Consider the following 21,142-nt stretch of genomic DNA (forward strand, 5'->3'; position numbering starts at 1 on the left):
ATATATGGGATTCCTTGATTGATTGATTAATTGATTGAGAGGTAGTAGAGGGGCTCAGGGAAATGGAAAAGATACCCCCAAGCAGGCTTCATTCCCAGCACGGGGCGGAGTGTGGGGCTCAATCTCACGACCCTGAGATCATGACCTGAGCCAAAATCAGAGTGGGACGCTTAACCAACTGAGCCACCCAGGCGCCCCACGATTCCCATTCTGTGGTAATTTAATTTCACCTCAAGAGATCTGTGCCTATTGAGTGAATCTGAGTGAGATCTATTACTCTGGGCAGGCCTTAAACAGTTGTGGTGGTTAAAGATCTTTACCCATTTTTGGTGCTTGCTCTGATGTTTGAAAATGGTTGAGGATCCTGGGTTCCAACTAAGGTGAAACCTGAGATCCACAAAACGAATAAAAGTTCTTCATGATTGTGGAGTCTGCCCCCATGGCCCCGACGCCAAACACAAAACCTCCCATGGAAATCTACGACTAGTCAGCTATCTCAAAAAGATAAGTTCCTTACAGAAGGATTTGAACTTAAATTTTGATGTGGCATTAAGTTCTGCCTGATATATTGTTTCATTAGCCAAACCAGAATGTGGGAGCTACCAGATAGTCTTTACTGAATAGAGATGGAACAACTGATTCCTTTGTCCAAATACAAGGCAGCCAAGGCTGAAATGAAATTAAGGGGAAAGCCTCTCCTGGGATGTAGTTTGAGTGATCTCTGTTCTTTACCCTCAGAAGGTATACTAGGGAAGGGGAGACTGGGGAGACCCAGTGACTTTCATACCCCTCAGATTTCAGACCAATGTGTAGTAAGACTCAGAAGCAACAATATGGCAGTGACTTCAAGGAGAGAGAAATAAGGCGGATCATTGGTGAGTCAGTTACCTTACGTCACCATTAGAGATGTTGTTGTCGTTCGTTTCGATTTCCAGGAGCTGTTGTTTGTTGATATTAAATTAGGATGTGAGACTGACCAGGCATTTGCCTCCTCCTGAGGAATACTTTCCTAATCTAGATTTCCCCTGTGTGAAGTTTTTCCACAACTGGTGCCAACCCTTCATCCCAGTTTTCTAAAGTTATAGCCTATGCCCATGGAGGCTTTGGGTATGTGGAAGTCAGAGGTGCTCAGTCACCTCAAGAGGGCTGACGCACAGAAGAGCAAGTGCAGCTCTTTCCTTATTGTGGGGAAGAGATGTGCTTCCTGTCTCATCCTAGGGAATCTGAAGAGGTGAGGTGATTGGTTTTGGTCAGTGGAGACAGGGTCAAGATCATACAAGCTGAGAAAAATTCTTTCTGTGGGTTCTTTCAGAGAATCCTACAGAAAATTGCAGGAGTATCTGGTTGCTTTCCAAAAATTAAATCTGAGGAGGGATTAAATGTAGGTGCTGCTTCTGGTGTGTCCCCCAATGGTTTATAACCTCACATATAAGATAGCAACCCCTTTCTCCCCATAACTGAAAGAATCACATGCACAGCAATTTTAGAATATGCTGGTAACATGAGCAAAAGCTCTTTAAAGGAAGTTGCCCGACAAAGGGAGTCTGATCAGGAGTGTAACAGAATAGAAAGTAGATTTTATTTTTCCCTGTAGCTTTGCTCTTTTGGAGATTCACATGCAGAAAAAGAGCTTAATGTGCGTTCTTCGTATATGTGCTGCCGAAGCGAGCACAACATGCGTTCTTCGAAGGTTTGATGTTAACCTGTACTATCTTTGGGGAAAATGCTAAAAAAATCTTTTTTCCCCCAATTTTCCTCAAATTCCCAGTTAACTAAGGGTGAGAGAAGGACAACAAGAAATATGGGTGATGTCCTCATTGACGTCACTGCTTATAAGTCATATCAACGCTCAAGTATAAGGAACCCTATAGTTGAAATACACAATTACTCTTTATTTCTTAGACTAATAGAAAAATAAGTGCTTGAAAAATTTTTAACTGTTTTCTTTCATTTTTCTCTTGAACTTTTAACAAAGTTCTAACTTTCTAACAAAGCCCTTTCTCTGCCACTTATAAGAAATTTAGCTAAATGACAGAAGCAGAATTGACAGTGATCAGTGGAAAACAGGAACAAAATTAGTGAGGGAGGGAACAGATGTGAGTCAGAGGCTCATTTCTACAGTGATTTCCAAAACCTTGAAGTAAACTTTCTACCCACAATTCCATAGTGATATATGTGCCCGTGGTCAGCTTTTGCTTAGAAGTATGTTAGTGGAGATTTACTTTCCTAGGAATGGGTAGAGTAAATATGGCCATAAATTCTTTTTGTGATCCCAGAGGAAAGAACTGGGATCAGTGATGGAAGTTCTAAGGAGTCATATTTTGTTTCAGTGTAAGCAACCGTCTAATCCTAGACTAGACTGTCCTGCCCAAGAAGGGATAGAGATGTCTCTAGCAGGGTGAGCACTGGGACATATGGGGTGGGGAAGTGGGAGAAGGGATTTCTCTCCTGGGAGAGATATTGGACTGGTTCTGTCCATGGTCAGTACTTGTGTTCTGATTACTTGTGATGAGTAGAAGATCATTTCTAATGTTAAAATAGCACTGCTAGTTTGCGAAGTACTTTCACATTATTCTATCTTGTAATACTTACAATAAATAGCTCTCCATTTTAAGAAGGGACAAAGATCAGACATAATTAAGGCTATGATCACCTAATTGACAATTTCTACTGTGATAGGTACCGAATAGACAGAAAAGTAAAACTGAGGGTTATTTGCCCTCAAAGAACTGAAAAACTACTTGAGGAGATGTGCACACACACAGGTCAGACTATGAGATAGCATGTGGGAATTACCTATTGGTGCACTAGATCTGTGGTTCTCAAAGGGTGTTCCCTGGACCAATAGCATCAGCATTATCTGGGATCTGTTAGAAATCCGTTTTTTTTTTTTTTTTTTAAAGTTGGCTCTGTCATGGAACCTAGTGCAGGGCTTGAACTCACGATCCTGAGATCAGGACCTGAGTTGAGATCAAGAGGAGTTGGATGCTTAACTGATTGAGCCACACAGGCACCCTGTAGAAATGCATTCTTTTTTTTTTTTTTTAATTTATTTATTTGACAGAGATCGCAAGTAAGGAGAGAGGCAGGTAGAGAGAGAGGAAGGGAAGCAGGCTCCCCGCTGAGCAGAGAGCCCCATGTGGGGCTGACCCTGGGATCATGACCTGAGCCGAAGGCAGAGGCTTTAACTCACTGAGCCACCCAGGCGCCCCTAGAAATGCATTCTTGACTCGTACTCCATACCTGCTGAATCAGAAATTCCAGGTGGGGGGTGGTGGCATCATTCCGTGTTTTTAAAAAGGCCTCCAGGTGATTATGATGCATGCTTGAGTTTAAGACCACTGATCTAGTCCAGACCAGTGCTTCTTAAACTCTGGCATGATAAGAATCACTTGGAACAGTGCTATTTTTAAAAAAAATTTTTTTTTCAAGTTTTTTTTTTTTTCAAGTTTTTATTTAAATTCTAATTAGTTAACATAGATGTTAAAATTGCACCTGAAACTGCTGTCTGAAATATGGCCCAAGAACTGCAGGCTCTCCAAGGTGGTTTTTACTGACCTGAAAGCTTGTTAAAACACAGATTTTCCAGTCCCACTCCTAGACATTCTCATTCAGTAGATGGGACTTGAGAGTTTGTGATGCTGAGGGACTCAGAATGTTCTCTGAGTAGCCGTGCTCTGAGCAGTCTTGCCTCTGGGGTTTAGCAGAGGAGGGCCCAGTGGGAGAAACTTGTGCGCCAGGACCATGCGCGTGGTCTTCACAGAGTGGAGGACGGACGACCTGGACTGAGTCTGATGGGAAGGTTTAGGTTGGCTGAGAGGAAGTTATTTGATGCAAGGGTGGAGGGGAGGATGGGATGAGCACCCAGCATGCGTGACTGAAGTAGAGCATTCACGCTAGTCAGACCTGGGTTCGTTCTGCCTGGGACTGGGGGGAGTTAACAGCTGTCAGCTCTCACGCATCCTCTCCGAGGAGAGGGAGCAGGAAACAGCCTAGGACCAGGAGCACTTTCTTAGTTGCGCTGTTACATGGTCCTGCCCTCTAAGTGGTACTTGTCAGACGCATTACTGCGTCCTTCTTTTCTCCTCTTCCCTTGGTCCCCTGCTCACTGAGGCTGGTTTGCTTCAACCCTATAGCTTGTTCTTTCAGTTTGGCCTGAATCTTCAGGCTTGGATTCTGAGCATTCTTCTCAGACTCCATGTTGATTTAGTTCTCCCTGCACGACTGCGTGGCTCTGCTCTCCATAGTCACCCTTCCCCATCATGTCCCACCCATCCCCTCAGGCAGTCCTTGCTGAGGGGGAGGAAGCTGACCAACGTGCTCCGTCCTCTTCCATATACTCTCATCTTTGTTGTGTCCTGGTGTCTCCTGGTCGGCCTTGTGTTGCTGTCCACGACAGAAGTGGAAGATAGTGTGGCAAGAGCCAGCTCAGTCTTGGAGGTCAGGATAAGCAACCTTGGATTAATGGGGTCACTTAAGATTTTGACCAGTGATCTTATAAAATCCAATCACAGCTCAAGTCTGAGGTACAAAGAGCAAATATCCTTTAGGGCTCCAGAACATTTCTGTTATTCTTGACTTTGCACTCCCCACTCAATTTGTGGTCATCCTTGGGGGCCCCAATGGTTACCGCATCTGCACCATAGCTTTTGCCATGGAGAAGAGCTGCCCAGACCACCCAAGGGAGGTAGGATCAAATTCTAGAAATACCGAGGACTAGCTTGTATCCCCTACCCTCAGTGCGGCCAACTCTTATTGCCCCTGCCGGGGGCTCGTCTGCACGGCCCCTCTCCCCTGACTGTTTGGTCACTATCCTTGCATGTCCTCACTGGTCTCTGCTCCCTCGTGGCCACTTGAAGATCCAGGCGTGGAGTTCTGTGAAATCACCCTGGGCACCTGAAGTCACCTTGCCTTCACTGGCTGGATGTACTCCACGTTCTCTTGTGATGTGGGCTTGCCCTCAGTCAGGAGGGCTCTGCACCTTCATGGAGGTTTTCTAGGCACATGGAGACTGGCCTCTGGTGGAGAATCCCTCAGGGAGCCTGATATCCCTCACCTCCTAGGGTTTCTGATATTTTCAACCTTCGTTTCTGCTCACCAGTGTTCTGGTCCTCACTCCCAACCTGGAGGCTGGCAAGGAGTCACAGGTACTCAGGTTTCTCTCAGCTGCTTCTGTCCCTTCCTACAGAAGCAATGGGGATAGTTTACCTACTGAAAAGGAAGCTCGAGTCGCCCTGTCCCCCAAGCCTGTTCTTTCAGTGCCCTTCAGAAATGCCCTTAGTGTTTTGTTTTTGCTACGTCTGGCCGCAAGGTCTGGAACCACTTGGTGAAAGCTGGGAGCGTTGCAGTCTTGAGAGACCTTAGCTCAGCCTCTTTGTCTCTAAGCAGAGTCAAATCTAAATTCAATTTCCCTCTTAAAATTACTTCCTGCCAGTGTCCAAAAGGCCAAAGCTAGAACAATTTGAGTGATAAAATATATAATGAAAGTACTGGATTATAAGCCATAGAATAAAATAAGTATTGATGAACACATACTTATATAAATAAATAATTGAATACATTAGTAAATGGGGGATGCGGGGAATAGTAGGATTCCAATCAATAAATGTAGAAGGAGTGAGAAAAATAGAAAATCCTGACGAGGCAAACATAATAATAATTGTTTCAGAAAACATCCACTAGTGGATGCTGAAATCAGCAGTCCAGACTTTGCAGGGAAACATGGTATTCATACAGTTTCAAAAGATCTCATCCAGGATTATTAGTTGCAAAGGAAAAGTAGTACTGTTACAGTGAGGAAACCTCACAGGTACCACTTTTACCACATATTCAAGGTTGACATCACCGTGATAAGACATGTGGACATTATGGTCCCTCTGATAGGCCCTGAGGAGGTATATTAGTCAGGTTTCTTCAGAGAAACAGACCAGTAGGATATATGTAAATATATACATATATATTTGGGATATATACATTTAGTATACAAATTTGTAAGGAGGTTATAGAAGCTGACCTGTCTCAAGGTATTCAGGGTGACCCCATGCTGGAGACCCAGGAGAGCTGAGGCTGTGGTTCCAATCCAAAGGCCTGAAGGCTCAGCACCCAGGAAGAGCCCATGTTTCCGCCTGAGTCCAAAGGCAGGAAAAACCCCATGCTCCCTTTTGAAGGCAGAAGGAATTCTCCCTGGGGAGAGTCAGCACCCCCCCCACCCCCTTTTTAAAAGGCCTTCAACTGATTGGATGAGGCCCACCCACACCAGAGAGGGTAATCTGCGATACTCAGTTTGCCACTTAAATGTTAACCTCATCCAAAACACCTTCACAAAAACACCCAGAATTATGTTTGGCCAAATAAGCACTCCGCGACCCAGTCACATGGGCACATAAAAGTAGCCATCACAGAAGGTGACATTAGGACTTCCATGGGATTCTTGGCAAAAATATGTGACCTGATCTAATCATGAAAAACCATAGGTGAACTCAAATTGATGAACATTGTACAAAATAACTGACCAGTATTCTTTATAAGTCTCAGGGTTATGCAAGACAAGGAGAGACTGGGGCGTTTGCAGATTGGAGGAGAGAGTGAGGATACATGACACCTAAAAGCAGTGTGGGATCCTAGATTGGCTCTTGCAACACAAAAGGGTATTAGTTGAAAAATGAATAAAATGTGAATGGAGTCTATAGTGCAGTTAATAGTGTGTTAATGTTAATTTCTTAGTTTTGATACTTGGACTGTGGTAGTCTAACATATTGATATTGGCCGAAGCCAGCTGAGGGGTACACAGGAGCTCTGTTATTTTTGTAGCTTTTCTGTAAGTCTAAAATCCTTTCAAGATCAAGTTTTTAAAAAGCTTCCTGCCATTTGGTACTTGAGCACTTTTCAGTAACAGTACATTTTTACAGTAACAGTAAATTTTTTAAATTTAATAAATTTAATAAATATTTTGATATTTTTAAAATTTATTACTGGTGTGTGTGTGATTTTGATTCTACCATTCAACATTTTCCACAAATGCTGAATTCTGTCAGTTTTTTTGGAAGTACCTTTAAAAAGCCCTAGACTTCTTTTCTTTCTTTTTCTTTTCTGTATTCAGTACTTCTTCCTCTCTAAAGCAGTGTTTTTGGTAAATGATGATAGCTCAACCCTCCAGGGGTTGTTAACCTCTGAGATGATGACCCGTGGGGCCCATTGACACAGAGCAAGGAGCCTGCAGCCGGAGGTCTGAAGACCTGGGAGCCAGCCTTCTTAGTCCAGTTCTGTTACTAACTAAATCCATGACTCTCCGGTGTTAATGTTCTGATGCCAAATGGGAAATTCAGGTTAGATACTGTATGCATAGTTGATGTATGTATTCAAATGATTACTTTTTTTTTTTTTTTAAGATTTTATTCATTTATTTGTCAGAGAGGGAGAGAGAGAGAGCACAAGCAGGGAGAAGGGCAGAGGGAGAAGCAGACTCCACCCCCCCCTTTTTTTTTAAACATTTTATTTATTTATTTGACAGAGAGAGAGATCACAAGTAGGCAGAGAGAGAGAAGCAGGCTCCCTGCCAAGCAGAGATCCCGATGCGGGGCTTGATCCCAGGACCCTGAGATCATGACCTGAGCCAAAGACAGAGGCTTAAGGGAGCCCGATGCGGAACTCATCCCAGGACCCTGGGATCATGACCTGAGCTGAAGACAAATGCTTAACCCAATGAGCCACCCAGGCATCCCCAAATGATTACATTTTTTAATTAATTTTTTTTCTTTTTATCAAGGTCCCAGGTGCTCTATTTTTAGGTTCCCAAGTTTTTGTTTTGTTCTGTTTTATCCATATATATTTTTTTTTCCCTCTTGCCTCCAATGTCTTTGGGTTCTACAACAGCTCTCGATTTACACACTTCATTCTGGCATTTCCCTTAGACAATCCCTCTTTCTCTCTCTCTTTTTTAAAATCAAATTAAGAAGATCAACATTTTCTTTTTTTCTTTTGAGCAGGAAGCCCCTGCAGCTGTCCTCTGTCTTGTTTTTCTTCTCTCTGAACAGTGTGTAGCCCTTTTCACAGTTGTGCCTCCAACTGTCTCATGGCTTCTGTGTTGTGGGCTTCCGAACATTTGGGCCTCGACTGGGCTGAGCCCTGGCACCATCCTATAGGGATCACTGGTGGGCATGCCCCATCTGCCCACGCAGGGTGGCACGAGAGCTCAGGGTCAGGGTCCCTTGGCCAACCTGCATCACTAATGCCAGCACTAAGGCCAGGGCATGGAGCCAGCAGGGTGCTTTAAGGAATAACTGACACTTTTTTTTTTTAAATTTAAGATTTTATTTTTTTAGGGAGAAAGAGAGTAGAGAGTGGTGGGGGAGGAGCAGACAGGGAGGGGGATGGAGAGAGAGAGAAAAAAAATTTTTAAAGATTTCATTTATTAGAGAGAGTGAGCATGTGTGCAGGTGCATGAGTCGGGGGAGGGGCTGAGGGAGAGGGAGAAGCAGACTCCCTGATGAGCAGGGAGCCTGACTCGGGGCTCAATCCAAGGACCTTGGGATCATGACCTGAGCCAAAGGCAGATGCTTAACGGAGTGAGCCACCCAGGTGCCCCAGAGGGAGGATCTTGAACAGATTCTGCTCACAGAGCCCGAGGTGGGGTTCAGTCTCACGACCTTGAGACTATGACCTGACCTGAAACCAAGAGTCAGACACAACCGACTGAGCCACCCAGGTGCCCCAAGAAAATAACTGACACTCTTGAGAACAGATGATTTACCCAGGTTTGCTTTGTTATTTTTGTCCAGGGATGGACCACTTGCTTGTCCTCATCAGAGTAGACAGTTTGGTTAGGTTCAGGATATTGCGGGGCTTTCCTTGGTCCCTGTGGAATATAGAGTAGAAATGATCTTTTTAAAGATAATTCCAGCTCCATTTGTTGTTTTTTTGTTGTTTTCAACTTATTTTTAAAATTGAGATATATTTGACATAAAACATTGTGTAAGTTTAAGGTGTACAAATGTTGATCTGATACATTTCTGTATGCTTGTATCGTGCTGTGTTGGTCTGTTAACTCTCATTCCCAACTCCAGCCATTTCTCCTTCTAGCTCATTTATATGCAGGCATCAGATACTTAATTTTATCGGTGTGCCCCTCAAAAACAGTGAAATGGGTGCAGCATTTAGAACCATGCCTGGTATGTAGTAAACATTGCATTAGCATTTGTTTAATAAAAATAAGGAATTATTCTCACTTTCAAAGAACTTACCATTTTGTTGGAAAGAGAAAATGTGCAGACAAACAAGCAAAAACCAACCAGCACGTAGCACAGTATGAAGCTCAAGAGAGTAGGCGAGAAGAGGCAAGACCTCTCCTCTGTGTGCTCTCCTCGAGTCATCTCACTGATTCGCCTAAACAACCAGCAGTTCCTCAAGAAATTAAGGTTAGTAGGTATAAAAGGCCTTACAAGGCTTATGTGTAACCGCAGCATTTGAACACAGGGCTGTCTGAACTGAAGACTCCTGTTAGCACCAGATAGAATAGACAGAGGAAGTTTTGGAAGGAGGCTCATGCTGGACCTTGAAGGATGGATAGAATTTACCAGATGGAGAGGAGTGGGGAGCACATACAGGTTGTGGGGGGTGGGAAAAGGGGTGGGCACAGCTTGGGCAAAGATGTGTCCTTAGGAAGCATGAAGTGTGCTGGGGAATGGGCAGCGTTGCCCAGGTTGGCTAGAGTGAGGGAGGAACGGCAGAGAAAACTGGAACTGGGTCGGAGGCAGAGCCTAATGAGCCTTGAATTCCGAGTTTAGACTTTCTTTCATAACCCATTTCATAGCCCATTGATGGTGTTTGTGAAGGGGAGTGACGTGGTGAAAAGAGGACTTTATGCGATTTAAGTCGGGTGGGGTATGGGCTGGAGAAACAGAGGGGCTGCGCTCATGAAAGCTAATGCTTGAGGTACCGACATATGGTGCTAAGGGCTCCTCGTGCATGATGCCATGCATCCTGACAATAGCCCTAGAAAATGAGCGTCAGTATCATCCCCATTTTCCAGATAGGCAAACTGAGCCTCTGAGAGGTTCAGTACCGAGCAGTCTCCCACGGTGAATCATGGTTCTGCCAGGATGTGAATGAGGTGGATCCAGTTCCGCCTGTGTTGCCTCTGTTTGCTACAGCGCCTGTCAGTGGCTTGGCAGACAACCTGGGACAATTGTAACAGGTCGGAGGAGATGGTCCAGGTGATGAAGACTGAGCTAGTTCAGCAGTGATGGAAAAGGAGAGATGGGAGCAAAGGTGTGACACATCGTTGTGTGTGAGCCCGATCTCAGGGCTGGGCCTGTGATTCCATAGTTTCTCTTTCTGTAGTCCTTCCTGCGGGAGCTGGTGCTCAGTGCTGAGAACATTGTCAAGACCATGGTACAGCATGGAAAATCTTGCCTTGCAGCCCAGGCTTCTTGAGTTCTTCTGAGGACATGTATTAATTTAATAAAATAAGTGCTGACGTTGGTGTGCAGGGTCTGGGTTATCTTTGAGACGGGTTAAGCATATTTCCAGGCGTTCTCAAGCATCTCAACTTTTAATTCCTAGAGTCTGAGACAAGGAGGTGCCTCCAGAGGTCTGTGGGTGATAAGATCTCCCTTTCCCCATGAACCTTCCTCCCTTATGTGCTTTTCTTGATATGTTCCCAGTTACTTCCCTGTTTTGCTACTGTATGGATTGGTCCGTCACAGGATTAATTTGTTTCATTTTTGCTTCTATTTTTTTTTTTAAGAAAAAGGGGGTACATGCATTTTGACTCTGCAAAACTTTTGACAAGAGTTAAATGAACCTATAATTCGTGTGCGCTGAATGCCACGGTGACCACGTGGGGCAGTGGAGGCCAGCCCAGTGACCTCTCTGCTCTGTCTGCTGCAGGTGACAAGAAGTACATCATGGGGCCCAAGCTTTCTACTCTGGACGCCACCGTCTTTGGACACTTGGCACAGGCAATGTGGACCTTACCTGGGACAAGACCTGAGCGGCTGATCAAAGGCAAGCCCTACAAACCTCTTCAGGCTTTAGGAGTTGCTGTGGGGTGAAGGGTACGGGTAACACAATGGAGAATTCTAGGTCTATGCCTGTGAACTTGACTGTGCTTTTTGGAGACACCAGGCTCTGGTGTCCAGGGCTGGGGTCAGTTTATTTTATTTTTTATTATTATTGTTATTTTAAAAGATTTTATTCATTTATTGACAGAGAGAGACAGCGAGAGAGGGAACACAAGCAGGGGGAGTGGGAGAGGGAGAAGCAGGCTTTCCGCTGAGCAGGGAACCTGATACGGGGCTCGATCCCAGGAACCTGGGATCATGACCCGAGCCGAAGGCAGACACTTAATGACTGAGCCACCCAGGTGCCCCCGGTCAGTTTATTATGCTCAGGATGTGTAGGGGTTGAGGAAGACCAGACTTTCACCTGCCATCTTGCCTAGACCATGTTCTTAACAAAGTTGATGCAAATTGTACTGTGTATTACACAGCTCCTTACATAGTGGACTTAACACTTGTTGATGACAGGGCTGGGATTCCACCTAGTGCCCATATTTTGTTGGTCTTCCTTAATTTCCATGGGACATTGGTGCCGAGCCTCACTACTTTCTGTTCTACGTAGTGCGGCAGCAAACATGGTGGGCTGGGGCTGATGGACTGACTGCCCATCTCGATGCTGTTTTGAGTCTGAACTGGTGTTACATATTTCACATGTAGGTATAGGTACATATGTTTCTACATCATTTGAGTTCAAACATTCTTTCTTCCTGTTCTAGTGGGTATCTGTAGATCATACATTGAGAGTAGTAGAGCTAGGAAGTTCAAGATTGTGAAAAATAGGGGAAATGTCCGCAAATGTTTTATAGTGTGATACTATATAAAATGTTATTATTATTATTAGTAGTAGTAGCAATTGTTGTATATTTTGGCCGTAAGGCCTGCCACAGTTACATTACGGACTGGGGGGGTAGAAGTGGGGATGAATGGGACCAGACCTAGGGGATGAATGAATATATGTGTGGGGGTGGTAAGCCAAGAGTTGAGTTCATGTTGGCAAGGGGGCAGGGACAGTAAGCTCAATGTGGGTCGGTGTCAAGGGACCAGACCTTGGTGTATGTGTATGTTGGGGGGCAGACTGAACAGGTGGGATGCACATGAAAGCTGGGCCTCTGGGAGAGGCTTCCTCTGCTGAATGGGAACTGTTTGGAGTCCTCTCCAATTTTTTTTTTTTTTTTTAAAGATTTTACCTATTTGAGAGAGAGAGAGAGTAGAGAGAGAGAGCAGGAGCAGGGGTGGGGAAGAAGGGCAGAGGGAGAGGGAAAAGCAGACTCCCCGCTGAGCAGGGAGCCTGATGCAGGGCTCTATCCCAGGACTCTGGGATCATGACCTGAGCTGAAGGCAGGTACTTAAACCGAATGAGCCACGCGGGTGCCCTGAGTCATCTCCAATTTGAAGAAGTACCTGAGCAGGTACCTGGGGGCTGCTGATACAGGGATCAAAGTTCAGTATTTGGGTTTGGGAAGGGGAGTGACAGAGTTGACCAAGGTTTTTATGCCCCAGCTGAGAAGGCTGAGGATGTAGATGAGATCACCAGTGAATAGTGTATAGAATGTTTTTATTGTTGCTGGATGGATGATCGGAACCAAGCAAGGCAGAATCATACAAGAAACTGAGGCAGGTGAACACTCACGTGTGGTGGCCACAGGTGGGTGTATAGGAAGGTTGGGGAAGGCTGTAGCTCTGTGTGTGTCTGTGTGTGTTTGTGATTCAGGTGCATGCCCAGAAGTTCAGACCAGGTAAAGGACAGGAGAAGTCATTCTCCAGATCCTCCCATTGGTGAGGATGAGTCTTCAGAAACATTACCAGACTTGGTTGGAATAGGGCAGGCATTGACTGAAGGTCTTCCGGAACTTCAGCTGGGTGAGGCTAGGGATAGTATGGACTGATATTTAATTTCCTATTTGATCAGCACAGAAATGTTCCTTGTCTTACAATGTGTTGGAAGTTACCTAAATCGAATATGTTACCTTATTGGTGGTGTTGGTAGCATTTAAAATAGTTTCTCTTCATTTTAATCATCTAAGATACATTGGTTCCCTTTAGATCATGTTGTATATATACACTCTATTCCTGTTTCTTCCTATTCCCTGCCACCACTCTTACTCACCAACAAGTACACACACTGCCACGTCTACTCACATATTCTATACACACATACCTCATACACACTCAGTTGTACACGTACACTCACATTTGTACCCAAGCCCACGTGCGTGAACACACCCAGCTGATGTCATCTCTTATTAGTCAGAAGCATTTGGGTATTATCCATTATGACTAGAACTATCAAATTCTATAGAATCCCTTCTTGCAGGAACGAAACATCTTTTGTTAAATTATTTATGACTTGTCCCTTTTCACTTTTACTTCCTGGAAGGACTCGAGACATTTAGTGTCCTTTTTAAAGAAATGGGTCAGCCTTTTTGGAGGATCAATTTTGAATTTCACCCAAGATCCACACACTTGGGAGAATCTGACACCATCGTGTGCGAGGGACTTTGGCTCGTAGCTGTGTGTACTTTGGTTCTTAAACAAGTTAGAAGCTTCCAGCTCTCCCTGGGAACTGGGGTAGCACGAATCGTTAAAGTCCACAGAGGGTCTCTAAATCCCATTTTGGTCATTGGTTGCACGGCCTTCCAAACCTTCTGATAGCAGCTGCTAATAGACAGGCAAACCACTACTTTGGTTTCTACTTCTTCCTCCACCTATGCTCTTTCTGTGGTGGGGACTTGCCCAAGAAGTAACAAGAGGAAGGGGAAGCAGGAACAACTAAGCACCTGTATGCTTTCGAATTGGCGCAAATCTAGGAGCGTCAATGCTTGGATCAGGCAGTTTTCTGCCTTAGCTTTGGAACATCCAAAGCACTGTTGGCCTTGCCACATGTGTGCATGTGGGTGTGTGTGTATAATATTCGCTTTTGGTCCTAGATATTAGTTACAGTATCTAGCCACATAGTGTAGCAGAACCATCGAAAATATTGAGAAATTTTCCTTAATTTAAGGGAGTAAGAGGACAGACTTTGAATATTAAGCCGTTCTTAAAATATACTTAGTATGTGTTTGTGTATTATAGATGTAGGTACATGAAATATTTCCTTGCTGGAGAAAATTTAGAAAAGATAGAAAAATTAAAAAATAGAACTTGTGCTCCCTGTCATCCACAGAGAACTACTGTTAATATTGTGGTTGGTGTCTTCATCTTTCATCAAGTACATGTATGTGTATATTTTAGAAAAACTGGGATCATGGTGTTGATACAGTTATAAACCTGTAGTTTTAATTAACTATGTATCATGGCCATTTCCCTTGATATTAAATATGCCTTAAAGCAATATATAGTAGTTGGATAATATCCTATGCCCTGGCTACATTGTAATCGATGTGATTAATCTTCTCTTTCTGGACTTGTTCTTGTTTCACATAATTTTTTAACTAATATTCTTTAGTGAATTTTGTATAAAAATATATTCTTGCTTATCTGTGGTTATTTCCTTAAGCCAAATTTCTAGTTGAGGAATTTCTATCTCAAAAGGTCTAAGCTCTTAGTCTGTATAGCTAAATTGCTTTCTATTTTTTTTTTTAAGATTTTATTTATTTATTTGACAGAAAGAGAGAGAAAACACAAGTAAGGGGAGCAGCAGGCAGAGGGAGAGGGAGAAGCAGCCTCACCGACCTGGGAGCCCAGTGCGGGGCTTGATCTGAGGACCCCGGAATCATGACCTTGAGCCAAGGGCAGGTGCTTAACCGCTAAGCCACCCAGGTGCCCCTCCCCTTTAGATTCAAGGAGATGAGGGGAAGGTGGTGTGTCTTCATCACACCATTCAAATTTTTTTCAATCTTTTCTGAAGAGGATATGCTCTGTGCACTCCCTGCCCTGTGACAGAATGCCAAAGAGAGAAGCAGGGGCTCTCCATGCGGTCAGCACTTCACACAGGTCTGCAGTAGGGGGGGTGCCGAGGAAATGCCTATAATGAGTGTGTGGGGGTGCCGGCCCCACGTTTTCCAAATACTTGCTGGTTAATGCCCAAGGGCTGGACAGGTGCTGCTGGGGCATGCTGGCCATCTCCCCTGCGCCCTCCTTCTTCCCACCCCCCCGCACGTCTCCCTCACTCTCATTCCTGCTGTACACAATTGGCAGCTGGGAGAAACAGAGTCCTGGGTTCTGGGGCTGGTTGACAACGTTTTCAGCGTCAAATTGTACAATTTTTTTTTTAAAGATTTTATTTATTTATTTGACAGACAGAGATCACCAGTAGGCAGAGAGGCAGGCAGAGAGAGAGAGAGAGAGAGAGAGGATCAGGAAGCAGGCTCCCTGCTGAGCAGAGAGCCTGATGTGGGGCTTGATCCCAGGACCCTGGGATCATGACCCGAGCCGAAGGCAGAGGCTTTAACCCACTGAGCCATCCAGGCACCCCAAAATGTTTTTGAACATTAGAGAAATTGCAGTGATGCAAAAAAAAAAAAATTAGTCACTTTTTTTCAAAGAGCATTGGGGAATATTTCCATTTGGAGGACCTCTAAGAGAAAAGCTCTTCATTCTTTTTGGGAGTGACCTCTGGGTCGAGGACCATTTGGCTTTCTGATAAATGGCCTCTCAAGCCGCCCGAGCATATCCCCAGTCACTCATTAGTACTGCACTAATGTACTTTATCGGAACTTTAGATTTAAAAATACAATGATTGTCAAAATAAGTTGGATTAATAGGAATATTTTAAAAGATTTATGACTTCCCCTTATCTGTGTCTAATATCCCCCCATGGAATAATCAATATTAAGAATTTGGAATGAATTTTTTTCTGCCTTTCTTTTTCATGTGCAGGTTTACATACATGTATATAATAGTTTTGTTTTTTTTTTAAACTATTTTTAAACAATGGAATTGCATTCTATACATTTATAACTTGCTCTTTTCATTTAATAGAATGTCACGCCTTTTTAACAACTACAAAATATATAGAATTGATGCACTGTAATTTATTCTATCAATCCCTATTGATGGGCATTCAGGTCATTTTCATCTTTCTTTTCTTCCTTATTTTTTACTGACACAATGCTGTTGACATGCATATATATATATCTTTATGTACCAGGGGTTTTATCTTAGTAGAATAGAGAAATAAAAGTGGAGTTCTGGGCCAATGGATAGGTACAGTTAAAATTTCAACAGGTGACATTGGATTACTTTCCAAAAAAAGGTTATAGAAATTTATAATTCCACCAGACATGTAGTTACAATGCCTCACCCTCCACGTTGGAGGTTACCAGACTTTAATTTTTACCATTTTTTTGTGTGACATTGTTATCTCATTATTAGGTACACTTTGAAAAAAATGCAGTTTTTCTATTGTTTCACAAGGTTCACACCTTCAACATAGGCATTTATGTTAACACAGGTGTGTCTCTCTCACACACACACATGTACACACACACACACACAATTTCTACTGCCAACTTTTTTCTTTTCTTTTGTCTGGTCGCGTGGTGAGTGGGTCAGTTGCTGGAGAATCCAGGGACAGAAGGAATTGGCGAAGTCAGACAGGGGTAGAACTCAGCCATAACATTTCATTCTTCATCCCGCTGTTTTTATCAGTGGTGGGATTTGAGGATGGGTATGTGGGCTCCCAGTTTTTGCTTATCAAAAGCAATTCCTTTCTGGACTCCATGATGGAATGATCACTTCTTGACAACTCATTATCTTTGAGGGGCAGTACCTGTCCCCTCATAATTCTTGAGACTCCAGAAAGAATTATAGAAAATCTTCTGGGACAGGGAGTGTGAAGCTATTAATTCCCAAGCCAGGCTGGGGGGTGAGGCGGGGAGAGAGAGAGAGAGAGAGAATAGATTCGTGGTGAAGGGCACGGAGTCTGGAGACTGGGTGTTGGAATCCTGGCTCTGCTGCTTTCTAGCTATGTGACCTTAGGCAAGTTAATTAACCTCTTTGTTGCTTCAGTGTTCCCATGACAGATGGGGATAATAATAATTTCTTCTTTATAGGATTATTGTAAGGACTAATTCAGCAGATGAATAAAGCCCTTCAAACAGTGCCTGGTACACAGTAGGGACTATAGGCACGTTTGCTGTTATTATTTTTATTAACTTTTATTATTGCACGCTGAAGGGGAATTCGTGTTTCACAGGACAAAGGCAGGGCTGCTCTCCTGGAAGAAAAGCGAAGTAACAGGCTGTAGAAAAAACAGCCATAGGAGAAGCGCCTAGAACCCTATATGGTGTAGAACCTGTGAATAGATTCTGACTTTCTAGCTGCTTGCTAAACAGCTCAGAGCGAGTGGTCTTGATTGAGGCAAACACAGCTGTCTCCAGACCCCACTGTGAAGTGACCATAGTCCATCTTCGATCACCTCCTCCCACTCCAAGTCCTGCCCCCCGCCCCCCATCCCGCTGGTCAAACCTTGCTGCGGCCTCCCCAGCTTTGTCCAAGTCTTGGTTACCTGGGACTGGCAGCAGTACCCGGGGAGGTGTTTCCTGACTGCTTCCCTGAGGGAGAATCTAAGTGGAGGGTTTGTCTGCATCTTTTCAGGGAGCACTGATGGTGGCTGCTTGGCTTCTGGCTCCTGGGCGTGTATGTAAATTCCTTGAGAAGGGGGCAGTCAGAATGGACTCTTTAGTATGGGGGGAACTGTTATGACCTGAGGCAACTGAAAATAGTGCCCTGGAAGCGATATCAGCCCACCAGTTTATAGGGCTCATGGAGTGGGGGAATCGCTTCTTCATGTTTTATAGGGAGCGTGCTTATTGAAGCAGAGCCGCCATCAAGTTTTGAAAAATTTCCGTTGGAAAATGTGTATAATAATGTTACGCAAAGTAACAGGAAGTGGTAATAATGACAAATAAAGAGAAAATATGCTGAAATAAGTTCCACCAAAATGTTCATTGTGATGACCTGGGATTGATGAGATTATAGGAGCCTTATGTTTTCTCCCTTATCTATTTATACCGTTTTTATACACAGGGTTCTCACTTTCCAAAATGAGAATGTATTATCTTCTTTGATAGAAAATAGAGTAGTTAAAGACTATAATCAATAGACCCATTAATACAGAAACAACCTATATGGCCATAAAGGGGGTATGGTTAAAATAAACAATGGTACATCTGAATAATGAGCTACTGTGCAGTCATCAGGTAATAGTGTGAAATTGAAAATTTTTTTTACTACAGGTTGTTAAGGGGGTAAAAGTAGCATAAGAAACAGAATATATAGTAAATGCTTAAATAACAAGTATAAATATATGTAAGCATATATATGTCTATACATTTCTGGAAGAACATAAACAAAAATGTTATTACAGTTGTGATTATTGGTAATTCTTTTATTTTTGATATATCCATTATTTTCTAATTTCAGCAGTGAAACACTGGATTATCTGTATAATTAGATGTTTATATAACTTTTAAAAAACAAACAACCAAAGAATATTCTTAGGGCTAGGAAATCCAGAAAGGGATAGTGACAAATTATGTGTTTGTAAGCAATGCTGCCATCTGGTGGATCAAAGGCGAAAACTCACCCTTGCCATTTTTCATTGGGAATTAGGAAATGAATGTCAGATTCTGTGTTGTGTTTCAGATGAATGCTTGGAGAATTTTAGTGACTTAACAAAAGTGTTCCTTTGATTCACATGAAAAGAAGTAGCCCAATGACTGAGTGGGAACTTAATTATGGGTGTAGCTGTTCCATTTTATTGAAAAAAATATTTAAAAACCCGTTTTACTAAATGTGCCTGTGGGTACACTCATCCATAGAGAATTCTACATTATCCATTTTATTTAGGATTATTTACATCTTAACATAACTTTTTCCAACTATGTGGCATAGTACCCAGTCCTTAATAACACTATAAATATTTGTGGAACGAATGATTATTTCTGGCTGACTTAATCCAACTAACAGTTGGTGTATTTTCATGGGCTATATTTTAATTTAAATATGAACCAGTCAAAGCACCAGTTCTCTTGATAACCAAACATAAAATAATAAAATGCTTGACACAGCCAAATGATGGTAGTTTAGCTGCCACTTTGGATAAACTACCCACCATAGGACTCTCTCCTTAATCTCACTCAGCCCACTCACGAATTTGACTTTTCCTGCTTACCTTTTTTCTTACATGCATGAAAAGCTAAATATTCGACGGTCCCTCTTTGGAAAAACATTGTGAACGTCTCCCCCACCATATTCTTCCCAATTAATTCCCCAGGCCAAGTGGCTAACTGCTGCCTTTGAGAATTAACTCTGACTTTCCTTCCCCCCTTCCCCCCAACAGGTGAACTGATCAACCTTGCCATGTACTGTGAGAGGATAAGGAGGAAATTCTGGCCCGAGTGGCACCATGATGATGACAACACCATCTATGAGTCTGAGGAGAGCAGCGAAGGCAGCAAAACCCACACACCCCTGCTGGATTTCAGCTTTTACTCAAGGACAGAGACCTTTGAAGATGAGGGAGCAGAGAACAGTTTTTCCAGAACCCCAGATACGGATTTCACTGGACACTCGCTCTTTGATTCCGATGTGGACATGGATGACTACACAGACCACGAACAGTGCAAGTGACGTTCAGCCTTGCTGACCGTCTTCTGCCCGAGCTGCCACTCCCTGGTGGGTCCAGTTTCCCAGGTGGAAATCCAGCTCAGCTGGGAGGAGATCTTCGTGCTTGGCACACCTCTCACAAGCTAACTGGACTATAGCAGCCTTATTTCTTTTTTGTACAAACAAAACACAGAACCATTAAGATGGCTCCATTTAAAACAGGCAAAAAAAAAAAAAAAAAAGTCAGCATGGTTCCTGAAATCCATTTTTGTTTTCATTAGAAAACTAACATCATGTGGCAGAGCAGGGGCAAGAACAGGTCGTCTGTGGATCCCGATTACGTAGATCCTCTTCAGCCCGAGGGCTTCGCTGTGAGACGGACTCTCGAGCGCCCTTCCTTCCTTCACGTGGGTTCGAAGTAACACGAGAAGTCATCAGGAGACACGTAGGAGACAAGGGTTCTATGGCGGCTGCTTGTATTTTATGTGTGTATATTGTATGTTGAGATAATTCAAATAAAATCCCAAGATATTCAGTGAACACCTACTATGTGCAAAGCACTGTGCTAGGTGCTAATCAGTATAAGTTTTCTTCTCAGTCCTGCCAGTGACTAGCTGTGTGATTTCGGGCAAGTCCCTTAATTCTCGTGTGCCTCATTTCCCCCACCTGTAAGGTGGGGATAACACTACTCTCCACCTACCTACCTCACAGGGGTGTTGTGAGGATTCATGTGGTAACATTCGGCGCTTTAAACCTCTTGGAAGAGCTGCGACGTAAACACCTTTTATTCTCGATTGTGCTTCCGACGTGTGGAGATTCGAGGGCAAAGGAATTCCACATCCGGCCAGCAGCAGCCACAGTCACTCGCCAGAGCCGAGCAGACAAAACACGCGGAGAGGCACAGCTAGGACTCGGTCCTCGTTCTTCCCTGTGATCTTGCTTGAATCGAACTCTTTTGCAGAGAGAACCTTGAACCTGCTCTCACAGCTCATCAACAGCTGCAAACAGTCTTCAGTTCTGTGTGTCTGCAGAAGTCTTTCGTTCATTGCCTGAATGCACACAGGAGTGTTGTCCTTTGTCGACTCCCGAGCGTTAAGTTGCCCGTGTTTGGTTTATCTGAAGGGAGTAAAGCTCAGGAATATGATGGGTTTCACAGAAGTGGAGGGGAAAGATTTGACTGATTTTTCTAAGCAGACGCTTGCCAGCTTGTAATGTGTTTTTGAAAACAGACCTTGCGAGATGTGCTGAAATGATGCAGTGTGAAGAGGATCACGGCGCTGGCATCAAAGCACTTTGTGCGGTGTACACTCTATGCAGTTTTCCTAATGCAACTTCTCTGGTGTTCTCAGCCATTGCCCTGCGAGAGGAAGGCAATGCCGAGGACAAACGTTAATGTTTCTTAAGGATTTCCCATAGCCTCCCTGTGCTCCCTCTCCTTCCCCATAGAGCACATGGACCCTTGGGGTTACTGTATTTACTAAGGCCCGCTGTCTCTGAAGACATCATTTTTGGTGACTTACAACATTTTCCAGTGA

General features: G+C 43.7%; 1 protein-coding gene across 2 annotated transcripts in view; it reads left to right on the forward strand.

The window, feature by feature from the left end:
- FAXC (failed axon connections homolog, metaxin like GST domain containing) overlaps positions 1-20,145 on the forward strand; it is a 67,139-nt gene extending 46,994 nt beyond the window's left edge. For both annotated transcript variants that reach the window (XM_080806055.1, XM_080806054.1), the window contains 2 exons: positions 10,888-11,004; positions 19,342-20,145. In XM_080806055.1, the coding sequence (XP_080662181.1) occupies positions 10,888-11,004; positions 19,342-19,631 (407 nt within the window). In that variant the 3' untranslated portion in view covers positions 19,632-20,145. The remainder of the gene's footprint in view (positions 1-10,887; positions 11,005-19,341) is intronic.
- Positions 20,146-21,142: the final 997 nt, after the last annotated feature.

The sequence above is a fragment of the Martes martes genome (genome assembly GCF_963455335.1).
Source record: "Martes martes genome assembly, chromosome: 6".
NCBI classification, from domain to species: domain Eukaryota; kingdom Metazoa; phylum Chordata; class Mammalia; order Carnivora; family Mustelidae; genus Martes; species Martes martes.